At 43.1% G+C, this 19,159-nt stretch overlaps 1 protein-coding gene across 1 annotated transcript in view; it reads right to left on the bottom strand.

Annotated features, from left to right (window-relative positions):
- Positions 1 to 19,159, bottom strand: part of LOC116892878 (nesprin-1) — a 103,620-nt gene that overhangs the window by 4,025 nt on the left and 80,436 nt on the right. The window contains exons 38-45 of the mRNA XM_032894788.1: positions 18,016 to 18,168; positions 17,506 to 17,673; positions 14,998 to 15,174; positions 12,651 to 12,797; positions 7,866 to 7,991; positions 6,630 to 6,806; positions 4,626 to 4,891; positions 581 to 2,741 (exon numbers count right to left, since the gene is read on the bottom strand). Of these exons, the coding sequence (XP_032750679.1) occupies positions 581 to 2,741; positions 4,626 to 4,891; positions 6,630 to 6,806; positions 7,866 to 7,991; positions 12,651 to 12,797; positions 14,998 to 15,174; positions 17,506 to 17,673; positions 18,016 to 18,168 (3,375 nt within the window). The remainder of the gene's footprint in view (positions 1 to 580; positions 2,742 to 4,625; positions 4,892 to 6,629; positions 6,807 to 7,865; positions 7,992 to 12,650; positions 12,798 to 14,997; positions 15,175 to 17,505; positions 17,674 to 18,015; positions 18,169 to 19,159) is intronic.

The following is a 19,159-nucleotide window of genomic DNA, read 5'->3' as shown; positions in this document are numbered from 1 at the left end:
TTCTCTCTGAGGTTGTTTGAATTCTTGTAAGCTGTTATCAAAATCATTATGTCTTCTAAAGGTGAGAAAAATGGCATGATATACCAATCTAAAAATAAAAGCCAATATGAGACACATGACAATGACCATGCATATAAGCAATAAAAATGGTCTTTAAAGTCATTGAAGACAACTTGATAAACCATCAAAAAAAGCAGTTTTCAGGGTTTTTCCAATGTGTGTGTGTGTGTGTGTGTGTGTGTGTGTGTGTGTGTGTGTGTGTCAGAGAGACAGAAAGACACACATACACACACACACACACACAGAGGGAAGGAGGGAGGGAGAGGGAGAGAAAAGAGGGAGGGAAGAGAGGGAGAGAAGAGGGAGGGAGGGGGGGGGGGGAGGAGAGAGTGAGTGGGTCCAGGACAGCCTCACAGTGCTTTGTAGCTGAGGGTGACCTTGAACTTACTGCTCCAAATCACAAATGCTAGATTAATGCATTACCCACACATTTGAGTAAAATAAAGCTGGGGCTTTAAACAGAGAACCAACCCAAACTAGATGAACAGCCTGGGAAAAGATAGAGCGCCCCCCTACAGACCTGCCGCGTGCGCAGCGCTTCCTGCACATCTCCATCTAGCTCCTTGAGCTCAGCCAGGGTATGCTCCAGGTCCGCAGAAATCAGCTCCTTGGCTTTGGTGAACTTCTCCTGCTCCTTCTGACTCAAAGCACTCATTATCCTCAGGCTGGACAAGATCTCCTCCTGGTGGATCTGGATCTTTCTGATCTCCTCCTGGATGTCCTGGAGGCTGAGGTCAAGACACACTGGCCCACTGAGCTCTGCCTTCACCCTCCGAAGCCAGTCCAGGGAACGGCTCATCTCAGTCTGGAAGTCTATGCTCTGTACCATCCTGCTCTCACACTCTGTCACCATCTCCCCAATGTCAGAGGTCATCTGTTTCAGCTCCTCCTGCCAGGACTGGACCTGACCCTTGCCTTTCTCATAAGCCGTGGGATCGAGGTGTGGAGAAAGATCTTCCAGGTGTACGGCCACTCTTTTAAGCAGAATCTCCGAGTCTTGCAGGCTGCCCGCCAGCGAGTGGTACACCTTGAGCTTCTCCTCTGCAGGCAGTGTCTCCTCGTTCACTTTGGCCTGCTTTCTTTTCACGACTTCCAGCTGACTCTCTAGCTGTTGGCACATCTGTGCATGCTCTCTGTAAGCGCTGGTGGTGTCTTCTAACAAACTGATCCTTTGCTCTGCTTGTCGCTTCAGCCTATGATACAGGGTGGCCAGCTGTAGCATCTTCTCTGGCTGCCAAGGCTGACCTGTGCTGCGAAAACTCTCCTTTTTCTGGTTCAGTTCGTTCACAGCTTCCCCAAGGGCCACCACCTCACCCAGAAGGGTTTTGCAGCTCTCTTGAAGAGAAACGCTCTCCTCAACAATCAGATCTGAAGGCATTTTCCTCATCTTTAGGAACTGGTCTTCCAAGTCACCCAGAGACTGGGTTGTCAACTCGATCAAAGAAGCATATTCCTTTCGTGCCAGAATTGCTTCCTGGATTTTATAGAATTTATCCTTAGCCAAGGCAATGATGACATTGAATTGTTGGGGCAGGGCATTGAGTTTTTCACTGAGGTAGGAGTGATCCACTTCATTTAATGATGGTAGCATGGCCTGCCCTGTCGTTTGCAGCGTGAGCAGAAGGTTTTCATACTCTGGGGATTGTTCCAGAATGCCTTGGTATTTGTCCAGTTGAGCGTGGAGCTCAACCCTCTCATTCATGAGGTTGATCTCAGGAAATGTGACAATGTCCGCTTGTTTAAGCCAGTGTTGGACTTTATCAAAATCTTCCTTGAAATGCTTTCTAGATACCAGACTTTTCTCTAGCTCTTGCAACCTGTGACTGCATTTTTGTAGAACAGTGTCATAGACACTCTGCAACTCCTGGAGTTTCCCCAGTACCTCATTCCTTTCTTGCTCTGTTATTCCTTTCATTAACTCCCGACCCTGTGTCCAAAGTCCAGTGACCTCGTTTTGGTAAGTCTTGAGGCTGGCCTGGGCAGTCTTACATGTTTTGACCTGCTTGCTCACGTCATCTGGAAGGAGGCAGACATATTCCCGGAACATGATCTTTCGCTCATGTTGCTGGATTTGGCTGGTGGCCTGAAAGACTGCCATGAGAAACTGGGTTTTCTCAGACAAAGCCTTGTTCAAGTACTTTCTTCGCTGGCCCACTAAGTCACTGAGACAACTCACATGCTTCTGAGCCTCTGAGAGCACCTTCTGGATCACCTTCCGTTCATTGAGGCCGAGGTCAGCCATCACACGATCTGCATCCTTCATCAGAGACTTCAGGAGTACCTGCTTGGCTTCCAGCTCACTGCAGATGGCCAGGTGGTCCGTGAGGAGGTGGTGAGCTGTGCCAGGAGGCGGGCTCTGCTTCAAGGCCTCCACAACGTTAGGCTGCTGCTCCTCAGCCCACTCTGTCAGCTCCTGGAATCTGGATTGGACCACATTTAATTCCTCCAGGTTGGTGACGGACACCTGGATTTTCCTTTTGACAAGGTCCTCGAGCTGAAACCACCGTTGCTCGAGGTGACTGGTCTGCTCTCTCAGCAGCTCTCTGTCATCGAGGCTCAGCTGCTCCATCAGTTTCTGTTTGTGGTCTTTCAGGTCGTCGATGGCATACTTTTTCTCCTGCAAGGCCAAGGCTAACTTCTTCAAAGCCTCCAAGTGGACAGCTGTGCTTTCTGCATTAGATCTGTAAATGCACAGATAACAGACAGGGGCAAGTCAGTTCCTTACCCTCTTAAATACCATTTCATCGAGGGCACATTCAGAGCTCAGATTCACCATGGCTACCTCAATTCATGGTTAACTGATGAAACTGTTGGCATTAGGAATTCAATTCCCATCTACCCCTTGAGTCAGATCAAGTTGTCTCCGTGTTTCCCTCTTTTGACTGGACAGAGCTACTCTTCAATAATATCCCAGTGTGCCCTTAGCTTTCTCTGGATCTTTATGATCTGCCTATCACATGATACATGTTGTGTTACATATAGCGAAACCATACCTACTGCCTCATAATCAATAGTGTTTAATGCAATCAGTTATAATCTATTTACAGTATTCTTATTGACAAGGGTAGATAAATAATGGCATTCCATCTTCTAGATGGTGTAACCAATGGCTGGCAGGCTACCTACATGTATCTCGTTAGTTTTATTTATCTCTGTACTTAGATATGAGAAAATTTAAAAATAAATGTGTGATTTATAAATCATCACCTTTTTTCATTAAAAAGCATGGGTGAAAAGCTGGGTATTATAATCTGTCCTGAATTTCTCAGTGATCAATTCTGAAGTATAAGAAATCAGGCTTGTTGACAGTATAATTGAGTTTGGTCTTGGATACACTAGCTTTAAGGTATACATAGGATTACTGTAAGCTAGATATATGGGGAGGTATAGCTGATATTGACTGCATTTATTTAAAAAAAACCATAGAGTGCTGAGCATTAACAAAGAATTAAAAAAATGAGAAAATAGTCTGGCAATGTAAACAAACAGTAAAACATCACCATGCTCTACTAATTCTGGAATAACTTTGGCAGTTTATATTGCAAAAACCTAATAGGTTATGTAGAAGAGTTCATTTTTTAAAAATTGTAGTGTTCAGAAGCATGGGAGTGTTGTCATATAATACACTGGTGTGTGTGTGTAAGAAAGGTACTTACTTTTCAAAGAATAAAAGCTACAAGGGATGCAAGGGGCAAACATCTCAAAGGGCATAATTTAACCTCATCTCAAAATTATGCTCTACAATATGACTGCTGGGATTTGAAACTGCAGTGTTCCCCCAGAGGCTAATGTGTTCGAGCACTTAGTGCACGGCTGGTGTTGCTCTTCAGAGAGCGGTAGAAACCTTCAGAAATAGAACTTTGCTACAGGAAGTAGCTCACCAGAATGAGCCTTGAGTTTTAGTAACATAGTTTGCTTCCTGCCTGCACTGTGCTCCCTGTTCCATGGTGTGGTGATAGACCAGATACGCACCCCTACCACTGTGAGGATGGGTGACACCCCTACCACTGTGAGGATGGGTGACACCCCTACCACTGTGAGGATGGGTGACACCCCTACCACTGTGAGGATGGGTGACACCCCTACCACTGTGAGGATGGGTGACACCCCTACCATTGTGAGGATGGGATGCCTATCACCACACCTTTCCCTCTCCAATGGACTGCATTCCTCTCAAACTCTGAGCCTAAACAATACTTGGTCAGAGCAGCAATAACAACAAAAGTATACAGCGACCAAACTTGACTAAAGTACATAGAATATATTACTTCCTAGACGCGCAGGGAAACTTTTGGAACATGGAGGTTGAAGATGGATCTACTTTACAGAGTCGTGGATGGCAAGCAACAATTTGTGGTTAAGCCGGGTAAAACCATTCAGAGTAGTTATCACTGGAATAGTGTTGGAAGAGACCACAGACGAACATGTCTCTTTTGCTTATTGGTATTTGGTGCTAAATTAAAGCCGGGAAGCCCTCCAGTCTACGCCTGCACAACATTAGGATGTTAGTGATATTCTGTCAACTTCTGACTTAGCATGGCAAACCACCGGGCGATTTCTGCTACCTGGCCAGGTTGTCCCATTCTGTAGTAAACTTTTCAAGAAAGTCCTCAACGATACTCATGTGGTCATGGTAACTGCTGGTTCTCTGAAGGTCCTGTTCTCTCTGTGCACATAGCTTGTCAGACTGGAGGCAGAGGTCTTGCCATTGGTCATTCAGGTGGGTTATTTCCTTGTGCTCAGGAGACTCCTGGTTCTTTGTTAACTTGTCCACCTTCTCGGTGATGGTGCTCACGGAGGCCTGTTTGCACTGTAGCTGCTTAATGAAATCCTGAAGGTAACAATGCAAAACAAGAAATAAGTTATAAGCCCTCCTGAGTGAGCTGACTGAAGTGCAGATATAATAGCTTTGAATATAGAAAAATAAAACCCTAAAAATTAAAAAAAAAGCCCACGATTCTTTCTTCTAAACATGAATCCCAACTATCAAAGAATCAGAGTAACTTTGATATTTTCTTGCTCTGTATTATTTTGAGAACTATGTTTCCCCGAAATAAGATCTTTTTTTCAAAACTGTGTGGAAAAAACTTTTAAATAAAAAAGTAGGCTTTTATGGAAAAAAATAAATTTAATTCAGTTTCTCTATTATTTTTATTCTGTAGTTACAAATAATATTCCATTAGGAAATATAAATAACTTATTATCAAAGAGAATAGTCTTAGGGCTTGTTTAAAGTATGACTATGATGGTCTGTATATGCTTGGCCAAAGGAGCAGCACTATTAGAGAGTGTGACCCTATTGGAGTGATTGTGTCACTGTGGGTGGGCTTAAGACCCTCATCCTAGCTGCCTGGAAGTCAGTCTTCCACTAGTAGCTTTCAGATGAAGATGTAGAACTCTCAGCTCCCCCTGTACCATGCCTGCTTAGGTGCTGCCATGTTCCCACCTTGATGATAATGGACTGAACCTCTGAACCTGTAAGCCAGCCCCAATTAAATGTTGTCCTTTATAAGAGTTGCCTTGGTCATGGTGTCTGTTCACAGCACTAAGGCTATGAACCTCTTTCCAATTAAGTTGGTATAATTCTCAAGTATATACATTATACAGATTATAAATATATTTCTGCTTTATTTAAATTTAATTGCATATTAAGGATACATTTAACAAGTGGACTTACATTCTTGTAGCTATAGCTATAGTGTAGTAGAACCAATTTAAGCCAATTTACAAATAAATGAGAGGCAGATTGCAATATTTGGCTTTGACAATTGGGGGGGGGAGGTAATGCCCTAATCTACTCTTCTAACTGGCCTGGCTACCTCCCTGTAATGTACCTCAGATACTTCCTGTTTCTCCTGGCCATGTGCATGCTCATGGTTTCTCTCATCTCATGGTGCCTTTTTCTCTTTCCTCCTTCACCTCTACAAGGAAACTTAAAATTCTGCCTACTTCTACTCCCTCCAGTAATTGGCTGTAGCCATTTTTATTTAATCAATAGTTTTAAATTAAAGGATGATGTTTGCACAACAAAAGCTGTTAAATGCGAGAATTCACTAGTAGGCCCAGACCTTTGGGTGCAGAATTTACATTACAAGACATAGCAACAGACCAAACCTTAAGACTGCAATAAAAATCTGAACACTAAGGTCTGTGTTTATTAAATAGAGGCCCTGGTTCTGTGGGCTACAGGTCAGCTGTCTTGCTTGTAAAAAGTGAATGTTTCATATGAAAATGGTCATAAAGAACTCCGAGAATATCCAGGAAATGGTATTTATTTACTTACTGAGATGGGGTCTTGCTACAGTGCTTGGGCTAGTCTTGACCTCCTGGGCTCAAGCCATCTTCCCTTCCTCGCCCCCAAGTACAGAAGACTACAGGTGCACATTACTGTGCTCAACCTAGGCCTCTCTGCAGCCCACAGTCTCTTATTACCCCAGATGCTTAGGTGGCTGTCTCAGTGTTTAAGGATTCGCAAACGCCTGGGCATACAGAAGCGAAGGGATTGAGTTCATCGTATGTCTTCTCTGTCTTGGCCTCCTGCCTGAGCCCGTGCAGGCATCAGTCCCTACCTTTACTTGTAAGACCATGTTCTGAGCAATATTTATCTCCAGCTCAGCGTGCCTCCTCTTCATGTTCTGCAGCTGTTGGTCAGCATCCTGCAGGTAAATCCAGAGCTCAGCTTTCAGGTTCTTGATCTCTTCCCAGCCCTGAGTTAAGTTCTGGGCTTGCACCAGCCTTTGTTCAATCTGGAGAAAACAGAGGTAAATGGTATCAGTTTTCCGTAGCTTCTTCCCTGTCCAGTGGATCTGACTTATGGGTTATCAGGGGGTCCATGGGCAAAGCCTGACCCTGTGCTCACACTCAGCTAGATCTGAAAGGCACTTCTTCACTTGTGCCTAGAAAAACAGATTTCCTTTTGGCTTAAGGGTTTCTAATGAATTAAAACATCTAAGAGTTCTCCTGTGTGATTTTAATCAGTGCTGCAAAGATCCAAGAAATTTTACCAATGCATGAGATTAAAAAGTGCCCCAAGAGCTTTTCCCATCAAAGCCAGGCAGTAAATGCATGTATTTTACTGGGGTTTGAGTAATTAAGAAAGGCTCACATCTCTTATACATTTGTCTTTTCAAATCTTTAAAAACATAGTTTAATGTTGTTACCTGCTTTTGGATTTTTTTTAAACAGGGAATTATACAGCCTAGGGTGGCCTGGAAGTTCTGACAATCCTTTTGCTTCAACCTCTTCCGACCCCAGGGGTGGGATTGCAGATTTACCTCACTGCTACACATATCCCTATCAATGTTTTAGATAGTCTTTAGATCTGCATCTCTGGCTTTTGGAAGTGTATAATTTGTCTTATTACGACCACTCAGGATAACTGATTCTGTCACCCTTTGGAAAGATTTAAGTAGTAGCCCATTGGCGGGCCTGCTATAAAGAAAGCTAGGGCAAGGGACTCTTCAGGCAGAGTGTTACTTAAAGAACAGGATGGGGAAGGAGAAAAGAACACCAGAAAGAGATGTGAGGGAGTAGAAAAACAAGAGACCAGCATTTAAAGTGGAGAAAGTTGTCATCAACCAGCAGTAGTGGGTTGAACAGACTAAACAATTCAGTTGTGTATCTACCTTCCTTTCTGTGACAGCAAAGATTCACACATCAATTCGTTACTAAAGCTTGAAGAGGACTATGCAAAGAATATTCCCAGAAATATTTTCTTTAAACCTTACAGCCTTTGAAAATGGCGAGAACGTAACAAGGCAGACAGAACAATTAGCTGTGATCGTGAACATTTGTATTTTTTTTACCAGCTGCTCTGTTTGCTGAATGTCTTTTGCCGTGTTTTTCACTGAAGAGTTTGACAAGTCACACATGGAACAGAGAAGATCCAAGTAAGTCCTTGCCTGTTCTTGCAAAGCTCGGAAGTGTTTGACCTAAAAAAAAAGAAAAAGTGATCGTCAGATTGAACAAGAGGAGTGCACTGTTTTGGTGGCAAACTGCGGTTGGTAGCCTTTTATTGATATTTCAAAACTCATCTTGTTATGTCAGTGTTTTCAACACTGTCCTGAAATGTATTTGTGACTCACGGAAGAGAATTCCAAACACACTGGTGGATCTGTTTGTCCGCCATCTGCTTCCCGTTACAATTAAAGCTGTCTGCGTAGTCTGGGAAGGGAGGGCGTAAGGCTTGTCTCCAGACTCTTTAGATTTTCTACCAGCATTCTCATTTAGGAAGAGAAATCACAGCGCACTCATTTCTGCTTATTATATGCTTGTATACAGCATGGAGACAGAATGAGCCGACAGGATCCTCTGTCAGGATGAGCTGGGGTTCCTTTTGATGCAAGAACTTCATCACCTGCTCTTCTTTTTATCAGATTCCAAGAAGGGCTTATGAGAATGGTTTTGTTTTTGGTTTTGGTTTTTTTCATCTCTTCGAAAACCAGAAATCCAGCTGCTTAGTATAGAGGAAGCATACGTTTTTAGATACAGGGTATAAAGCACTCTGAACAACACAATCTTGGCTCTCACGGGACTGGTACTCTTCTGAGGACAAATGAGGTAACAGGTCAACAGATGCATGTTTGGCACACCAAGTTTGAAAGAAAAGGTACCAAGAAGCTAGGCTATGCAGAGAAAGCCCTGCTACTCCACAAGCAATGTATCTCCAAGATTGCTCAGAGCATTAGATCTGAACATATTTTGGAAATGAGCCATCAAACGGGACAAGAATGATCTTAGATGGACAGTGGGTGCGAAGGTCAGAGCAGAAAAAGCACAGAGTAGACAGAGACCAAGTCACAGAGGTTGTCAATCAGAGGTCAAAGGAGTAGAGAGAGCCCAAGTCACAGAGGTTGTCAATCAAAGAGGTCAAGGGAGTAGACAGAGCCCAAGTCACAGAGGCTGTCAATCAGAGGTCAAAGGAGTAGACAGAGCCCAAGTCACAGAGGTTGTCAATCAAAGAGGTCAAGGGAGTAGACAGAGACCAAGTCATGGTAGCTAGTCATGGAAGCTACCAAAGGGGATTAATTGCGTGTGTGAGAAAAGGCTGGAAGACAAGGAATGGCTCAAGAAGGCTCACAGTGTAAAGAAAATGCACTGTGTGTCCATGGTGTCGTTTTATTCTGCTCTAAGGAGAGATGAAATTATGGGCTGTGAAGGAATATATTTGGAACTGGAAGCTACTGTGTTAAACAAAATAACATCCTGGTGTTCTGCTTTCTGTCTCTAGTCAGCATGTCCAGTTTCAGAACCACTGACATCTGAGGTAAGTAGCTCTTTGAGGGTAGATCTGTCCTGGATACTACAGCATGTCCAGTAGGATGCTTGCACCATGTCTGCTTACAATCAACAGCATCCTAACTACTGTTGATTGTGGCAACTTACAATGCGTTTAATCACCAGTAAATGACTCTAGTGGGGGTGGGTAGGAGACATAATAAGATGTCCCCCAAGTCCAGACCACTGCTTCTGTCTCAACAGATTTTAAAAAGTAAATTCCTTGCTACCTCAAATCTTCCTTTTGTTAGACAAATTATGAAAACAGCCTTTTCATGGGCTGTGGCATAAACTTTGGAATTTATTTTAAAAGATGATGGATGGCATTGGATGACTTACAACCAGGCCTTAGCCTGAATGCTATTCTTAACATGGAGTGAACAGTTTGCAGAAAACACATAGAGCAATAGGGAGCACAGAGGACTCGTCAGCTTCTCCTGTGGCTATAAGAGATACAGATCTATTTCTGACCGTGCAGTCAGTGTCTTGGGTATTCATTCGATGTCCAATGTGATTCACATCCAGTTATTCTTACTAACCATTAGCCAGTGTGAAAAGCACCACCTCATGTCCCATGACCCATAGTAACCAGTGTGGAAAGAACCAGCTCATGCCCCATGACCCACAATGACCAGTGTGAAAAGCACCATCTAGTGTCCCATGACCCACAGTGACTCGTGTGAAAAGTGCCATCTCACATTCTGTGATCCAGGGGAGTTCATCTGGCCCAGACAGATGAAATTTTGAGAATTACAAGAAAATACGCTTCAAGAATTGAGTTATAATCCCAGCACCTGAGAGACAGAGGCAGACAGATATCTGTGAGTTTGAGGCCAGCCTGGTCTACAGAGTGAATTCCAGGACAGCCAGGGATACGTGGAGAAACCTGGTCTTGAAAAAAACAAATTAAACTAAATTTAAAAAATAAAAAAGGTTTAAAAATGCATGTAATTTAAAAGATAATCATCTTGTGACCAACACAGTTACCTTAATCCTAACCAATGGAAACAGTTTCAAATGATTATCACTAGAATTAAGTTCAAAGGTAAATCTGCCATATTTTTTCTCAGCTCCTTAATTCCTAACTCCATGCCTCATGAAAATGTGATTCTGATTGGAATCAGATCATTGCATTAGTTTCTTGTGGTCACCCAGAGTGCTGCTGGTATGTATTTACAGAGTTCTGGCTAAAAGAGCGGTACTGGGGAGTCGGAATACAACTTGGGGCCACAGTGTAGATGCTGGTCAAAGCTTGACACTGAATCTGCCTCACTCGGAGTCCTCAGTGGTGGGGAGCTCCAGCCATGTGTCAGTACTAGTCAACTGCGGGGGGCCTGTACACTCTGGCAGAAGACAGTATCTAACAAGGAAAACAGTAGATGGTTGAGACAAAACAAAGGAAGAAAGAACAGAAAGAAAATCTGACTGAACAAAGTTTGTTTGACTTCATGCCTTCTGTGTCTGGGATCCAGATGGCTGCAGCCTCTAGTCCCCTTCTGTGGCTTCTTTCAAGTGGGAGGGCAGTGGGGCTCAGGAACTTGAGCAAGGTCAGCGTCTCATTTTGATTAGCATAGTAAATCCTGCCCTCTTACAGCACATGGCCATTATGAGAAAATTTGGCCCCTTCCTTTTTTAGGGGTGGCAACAAAGGAGAAAAATTAAGTTTTGCTTTGGAATGTTGTGAGTAGAACTCATCAGTAATAAAGGTCCATATGGAGAAAAGGTGACTTGAGGAAGCTCAGGGTGGAGAGGAAATGTGTGACCGATGGCCATGATGGAGATGTATTTTCTGCCATAAAGCAGAATGATGGAACAGAAGACCACCGTGTTAAGCAAAACAAGCCAAGCCAAGAGGGATCGGCATCATGGCTTTTCTCAGGCATAGGCTCAGGAGAATGAAATAAAGGTCTTGAGAGTGAATGGGGGCCATTAGGGACATTAGGGACATCAGGAGGCAGGGGAGAGAAAGAGAGGGCAGAAAAGGTGTGATCAGAAGATGTACTAGGATGCCACAAGGAAACTCATTGCTTCATATAATTTAATACACAATGCAAACCATAAAAATGGAAAAATCAGACTCTAAGCAGCCGTTCATTCTTTTTTCTCCCTAGCTCAAAGAAAGGTACATTTATTTTTTTTCTTATGCATTACTTTCCAAAGAATAATGTGTGCACTGATGTGACCTTTAAGTGACTTAAATAATGTAAATCTGGTGCACACTGGGAATGGAATAAATGGGCACATTCTCTGTGAGGACTAAGTGAACAAGGGTGCTATATTGATCCTGTCATGAGAGAACTGAATCTTTACTTGATATTATCAATTCATCTGGCAGTAATGACATTCACAAGCAAATTCCTGTATGGCATTTACACGTAAGATTCTCACTGCGTCGTCATTTGCCAGGTGCAAATGTTTTAGAAGTACTTCTTCATATCCTCATAAAATTCTCATTGCATAGTTACAGCCTGTAGCTATTATATTACTATGTGATAGGTCTCTTTCATGTGACAAGAACTAACATTCCCTTCATTGACCATTCAGCAATCAATCCCAAAGCACACTGTGTGTGTGTGTGTGTGTGTGTGTGTGTGTATGCATGTATGTATATATAGAGAAACAACAGTGAGAGAGTCAGTATCGCTTTTCTGTTTCCCACTCCCATCCCTGTTTAAGGTGATGTTTGAATTCCACCACAGTTTGGAAGCATATGTATATACATGGCCCTCTAGCAGATATTCTGTAACCTACTGAAAGCACTGAAGAAAACCAAAATTGCATTTGTCATTTGTATGTCTAGACTTATGTCCCCATCCCAGGTGCCTACACAATTTCATATGTCATCTATCTTTGCAGGATTATACTGCATTAAATATTCAAAATAATCTACAGAGGGTGTAAAGAATCCAGGTGGACACGGTTAAGTTTGCCGCCAATATCACACACACACACCATTTCCAAGAAGGGACTGCACATGTGTATATTCTGGTATAGATGGGGTGACTAGAACAAACTCCTCAAGCATTTTTAATAATAGTTGTACTTAGAAAGCATCATTTCATAGAAGAGAAAACCCAGGCTCAGAGACATTAAGTGATAGAACCAATAGACAAGGTTTTAGAGTTGAGGTTTGATAAGAGAACCATATTCTTTCTATTCCATGGGTCCACATGTCTGTGTTCCCTCCATCTCTATGATTAGAGCATAGACTATTGCCAAGGCCAGACCTCATTGACACTTCACTATTCCCCGAAGCCAGCATGGTTTTGAATGAATGAATGACTCATAATAGCAAACTTCCCAGACTCCCCTACCTGCTTAACAGCTTCTGCCCTGCTGAGAGGTGGCTGCGGGCTGGGCTTCAGGTCTGGCTGAACTGCAGAGATCCACGCCTGGCACTGCTGCAGGGTGTCTTGCCTGCTGACGTGCTTCTGAAGTTCATATTCTAAGCTGCGGTATACCTGAGACAGAATAGAGTTGAGATATGAAAGTTGCCTCTACAAACATCACAATAAATAAACAAGCATGTTAAGCCAGTCCAGTTAAATCCCCAAGACTCCCTATCGTTGTGCACATATCTAACATGGCTGCACATGTCCCAAATGATGCAAAATGCAGTGGACATGGCCCAACAACCATAGCCCACTTTATAATTCCTTGATTCATCCACATATAATATTGTCATATATAACAGGTCTGGTGTTCATATATGTGGCAGAATGTGTTGGATTACATGAAGTCATTGACATAAATTCTCAAGAACAAAGGCCACAGGTCCTAGAACTTTCCTTCTGTATTATAAATACTGGAGTTTTAATTTAAACTAGGAGCTAAAACAGCACACGAATCACCATCTTTAAAAGACAACGAAACTTTTCTAATTCTGATACTCTTCTGGAAGTAAATAAGAGCATATGGAGACATGGAGGGGTTTGAGGCACACATCCCACCAAGGACACTGTATCAATAAAAACAGAGCAGGACAAGAGAGATAGCTCAGTGGTTGAGAGCATTTGCTCTTGGAGAAGCACCAGGGTTGGTTCCCGGGATCACATGGCTTCTCACAGTCTCTCTGAGGCACCATGCACATGCATAGTACAGTACCCACATTCAGGCAAAACATTCATACACATAAAAACAAGTAAGTCTAAAAGGTTTTAGAACAACCACAATTGGGATTCCTTCGTACATTTTTTTTCTAATATGACTTATTCAATAAATTTGTTTTCAACCATTTGACCAACTTGGCTACTTGAGCCAATGTCACTTAGTAATCCTCATTTCAAAAGGAAAAAAATATGTTTTCAAGGTGAATTTTTCAAGTCTAAGGAACCAACTAATATCATCTGCAGTTTATTTTTTCTCTCATAAATACAAATTAATCTCTCCTTTCCAGTGAATAGCCTAGTAATAGAAACACATTGTCATACTTCAAAGACAGAAACATTGGACGTGATTTTTTAAATCCTACAATAGCTGGGTGTGGTGGTACATGTCTTTAATTCTGCCACGCTGGAGAGCAAAGCAGGCAGATCTCTGTGAGTTGGAGGCTAGCCTTATCTACATAGTGAGTTCTGGGCTAGCCAGGGTTACATAGTGACCTTGTCTCAAAAACAGCAACAACAACAAACCTACCACCAAAGATCAAAACAATAAAAAAACCAACACCCACAACAATGGAAATCAACTTGTTTACAAAACTGGTTTTTACTAATAGAATAATTCTTATTTATTGTAGATTTATTTATATGACATTGAGAATGTAGTCTTGTAAAAATACAGCTATTAAAGCATAATTCAAACAGACACACATACACTCTACTTTTTCAATTTTTATATACACAAATGACCAAAAATATTGATTTAAAGTAGAAGCCAGGCTTCACCGTATCAAAAAAAAATGGAAAAATTAAAATTGCCTTAGTGCTGCAAAGTGAATGGCAGACTATAGGGGAGTTTTGATGCTGTATAAATGAGTAAAAATTGCCAATGTAACTTTTCTTTTTGTTTGTTTGTAGACAGAATCTATACCTTGCACTCTAGGCTAGCATTGAACGTGTGGCAACCATCCTGCCTAAAACTTCCAAGTGCAGGGATTATGGGCACAAGTCATCACACCCAATTTATCAAACAACTTTTTAACTATTTTTAATCCCCCTCCTCTCCCCCTTCCTGTCTCTACCCCCTCTGTGAAACAGGGTAACAGGGTACCATATTACTCAGGAATCTGACTCAAAATGCAGTGTAGTGTGGATAACTGTGACCTTTGGATGCTGTGGATTTTATTTCCATAAGTGTTAGGATTACAGACATGTGACAGCTCTCGATCTATATGTCCTGAGGATCAAATCATGGCTATATGCATGCCAGAAAGGCACTCTACCAAGTGAGCCGCATCCAGAGCCTAGTACACATTTTCATAATCAACTCTTGTTAAAAAGATTGGATGGAATGGAATGTCTGCATTTCCCAGCTTCCTCCGATGAAGTAGATGCCTGACGTGTTTGTTTTGTGTTCACAAAATAAGCTGTGAACACTCTCTGCTTACTTCCTGTATGGCAAAACGCCAAAGCTACTCCAAAGCCTCAGGTATCCATCCTTTCTGAAAATCTAGCCTTCCTCTTCCGTCCATCACTGCATGGACCACTCTGGGCCACTCACCCTCTGGGCAGTGCTGCAGATTGCTGAGTAACTGTCCTTTGTGCCCTGCAGGTGAGCTTGTACACTCTGCTTCTGCTTAGCTTGCAGGTGGTCAGGGCACTGGCCAATCAAAGTGTCACCTTTGGCTTTAAGGTTGTCCAGGCAGTCTTCAAAACCTGCTATTTCTTCCATCATTGCCTGCAAAAAAATGAAGATTGTAGAGAGCTCCCAGGATCCCACTCTCAGCTCGGAACAACTTCCTTACTAAGCATCAAGTTTAGGATCTAATTCCACTGTCTAACAAACCTTTTAAAAGTGTTTTGTGATTTCTCTTGGTTATGCTTTAAGTAAAAAAGCAAATTCATATTTCAGTAAGCCACAAATAGGAAGGGTGAATGATCTGTTGTATTGAGGTAGCCCAGTAGGGAACAGCCAAGCTTCCCAGTCTTGGACACGTCCTTCTGGACTTTGGCAGGCACTACTATTCTCATGAGTATTATCCGGTGAGCATGTGCACAGACTGTTCAGGGAGCGAGACGCAAGCTTGTCAAATCAGGCTTAAATTATTATAAGCCACACAATGCTGATGACAAGTGACACATTCTAACACAGCAGTGCCTGGGTGGATGCATCACTGCACAAAGGAATCATGGGTGGGATCTGAATAATGCTGAGCTCTCCTTTGTCCAGTGAGGTGGGGTGAGAGACAGTAAACCCAACTGGAAAGCACTTTTGTTTTCAGCTTGGAACAGAGATATCATATCCTAGGTGAGAAGGGGAGGGGGAGAGAAAGATGGACAGGGGGAGGAGAGACCATATCCTGAGATTACTGCAGGAAAGGGCTGTCTGCAGACTTAATATATGTTCTAGTCTTTGTTCAACATGGCATGAGCTAGGGTCCTCTAAAAAGGAATATCAGCTGAGAAAATGCCTCTATGAAATTGGCCTCTGGGCAAGTGTATAAAGCATTTTCTTTTATTCTAATCAAATCTATGTAATCAAGCTAATGATTGGTGTGGGAGGGCCCAGCACACTGTGGGTAGGGCCACTCTCGGGCAGGTGGTCCTGAGTTGAATAAGGAAATGGCCAGGCAAGCCATAGAGAGCAAGCCAGTAGCCCTCCATGGTTTCTGCTCCTGTCACAATTGAACTCCTGCTCTGACTCCCCTTCATGATGGAGTAAGAGTGATGACAAGCTGTGAGGTGAAATAAATCCTTTCCTCCCCAAGTTGCCTTTGGTCATGGTGTTTATCATAGTGATAGGATAAAAGCCAGGACAGCACATTTTTAGAGCCTTACAGAAAACATCAGCACAGTTGCTCATATCCCAGCCATGCACTGAGCATCCGAGACCCCACTGAGCTGACAGAATCAAAAGAGATCTGGAATGTTCAGGAGGTCTGCTCAAAGATTAGTAGTTTTCTAGTCTTATTTGTGAGGGTAAAAGTTTCCTCTGACTGAGAGGCTGATGGACTTCACAGCACGATACAAGGTATTGATTCCATCATAGATAAATTATTTCTATTAAGATCATGGCATAAAATCATAAAAGATGATTCCATATAACGGTCCGCATGCCATCTGTCAGCAGTACACATAGTTACTAAGTAGACAGACCTACAAAGATAAGGAAGTCTGTTCTCAGCCTTGCTCTTTCTGGATTGCAATTCGACATTCCCTGTGATTTCCGGCATAGTTATGAGGAGAATGACAAACCTTATGGCTGGGCTAGAATGCAGACTGACTCCTAGCCCTGTGTTCCACATTTAGTGTGTGTTTCTAAAGCTAAAGGAGTCCCTTCTTCTGCTAAATGATCCATGCAGACTAAAATTCCGAGGCAAAAATCTAGGGGCTTACCAAAGTGCACCAATGCATCCAGAAGGCTGGTGCTGAGATTTGAGGATTCTTTATTCTCCCAAGTATCTAGTTCAGTGGTGCTTGTGGTAGCCTCAGTAGGAATGGCCTCCATAGTGTCATGTGTGTTAATGCTTGGTCCACAGGGAGTAACACTGTTAGGAGGTGTGGCCTTGTTGGAGGAAGTGTGTCACTGTGGGCCAGGCTTTGAGGTCTCTTATGCTCAAGTCTGGCCAGTGTGCCTCAGTCTTCTTCAGCTGCCTGCTGACCTGGATGGAGAATTCTCAGCTCCCCCTCCAGCACCATGTCTGCCAGCATGCTGCCATGCTTCCCGCCATGACCATAATGGACTAAAGCCCTGACATTGTAAGTCAGCCCCAGTTAAATGTTTGCCTTTGTAAGAGTTGCTGTGGTCCTGGTGTCTGTTCACAGCAATAGAAACTCCTAGCCAAGACAGCTGTCAACTGTCAGATGTACTTGAGACTCACACCAGGTTTTTGAAGCAGTTACAATCCAGAGCTGCATTTGAACACACACACACACATGCACATAAACATGCACACATGTGTGCACACAGATGCACACATATGCACATCTCCATACACACACACACACACACACACACACACACACACGCAAGGCAATCAAAGCCACCCTGTGGTAAGATTAGCTGTACCTTATGATGGGCGAGCTGCTGGGTAATGGTTTCTAGGCTGCTCGTCTCCAAAAGGTCAGGTGCCGCCAGCCGGCCAGACATCTGCAGCAGCCATTTTTCTACCTCTTGGAGTTCAGTGTTGTAGTCTTCGTGGTCTCTGACTTTTGCTTCCAGACTGAAGACACGCTCCTGCAAAACCAGGTACATGTCAGAGTTGACATTTGAGCCCCAAACCTACTCAAGTACTGTGTTTAAGGAATTATAGGGTCAACTAGCAAGCTAGGCAGATTGAATTGTATCAGAAAACGACCAGGACAGAGCTAGGATGCCTTTCGGGGGTAGAGCGTATGATTAATACATTCAAAGCCATTGCCTCCATCTCCAGCATCTAATAGGAATGGGGGGAAAGAAATCAGCCACCATACTATTAAAAGTGTTTCTGATGTAATCAACCCTCAAAGGTCCATAGCAGAGAGGAAGAAGGCAGGCTTCATCCTGGGGAGTCAGTGCTCACAGCTGCTCCCTCCTCACCTTTCCTATGCTGCACAGGTCCTGGAAGTCACTTTGAAGCTTTTGTATCTTGTCCTTTAATGTCTGATCCTGTACCAGTTCCAGAAGTGCCTCACTCTTCTCTTGCACCGAGTTCACGGATGGCTCATGGGACAGCACCATTTGTTGTAGTGACTTGAATCACAGAAACAGAAAGGGGGAAAACAGTCATTTCATCCTGGTCAACAAGAAAAATACACACAGGTGCCTGCAGCAGGCATGACACCACCCACCTCAGGAAGGGGCCTGGCAAATATTTATTGAACCAATAAGTACCAAGCACCAAAAAGAGTATATACACTCGAGCATAGCTGTGCTATTGCAAAATACTATGCAAAGGAAAGTGGCACGTGGAATGGCCTCCCATAGTGAAGAAGAAAATAGAGAAAAACATTTCATTCAGCTAAACTGAACACTGCTCCTATTTCTGCCTCCCACTTCATTACATTCAACAGGGAAAAATGTCAACAAAGGCCATGTGAAGGATAATCTCCGAGTTCAGAGGTCACGGCGTCTACTGTGGATTGAGTTAGAGATGGCCTCATGTAGGAAATGTCTAGCAGCCCACATGCTGAGACAGGCTCAAGACATGCTTAACTGTGCTGGCCTTTGACGTGGGCTTTCTTCAGTGAGAAGCTAGCCAGGCTTGGCAGGGAGGCTAAGGCATGGCATAGTAGCTAGAAACACCACATGCTTCCTCCGAAGCAGCATTGAGGGAGTTGGCACACTTTCTTAAAGACGATTGCTAAACCTTTGAGGCCATTTCAAACCCAGATGGCCTATAAGTTTGTCAAGGTACTGGGACATGAATTGTGTGTGTGTGTGTGTGTGTGTCTGTGTCTGTGTGTGTCTGTGTGTGTCTGTGTGTCTGTGTGTACCTGTGTGTGTCTGTACATATGTGTGTGTATTTGTATGTTTGTGCATGTATGCATTTATATATGTATGTTCATGTATTTCTATCTCAACTTTTCCAGGTAGGCAGAAAAGTGTAAGTGTTTCATGATATTACGTTCACATGCACATGGGAGCCAGCTTCAGTGATTGTTTTGAAAGTCTGAGCAGAGGAATCTATAACTTTCTCTACGTTTTTATATCTCTTCTATATTATAGAGTGTGTTACTGTTCC

The sequence above is a fragment of the Rattus rattus genome, chromosome 2 (assembly GCF_011064425.1).
Source record: "Rattus rattus isolate New Zealand chromosome 2, Rrattus_CSIRO_v1, whole genome shotgun sequence".
Lineage (NCBI taxonomy): Eukaryota > Metazoa > Chordata > Mammalia > Rodentia > Muridae > Rattus > Rattus rattus.
Note: the sequence above shows the minus strand (reverse complement) of the source record. Positions and strands in the feature narration are given on the sequence as shown.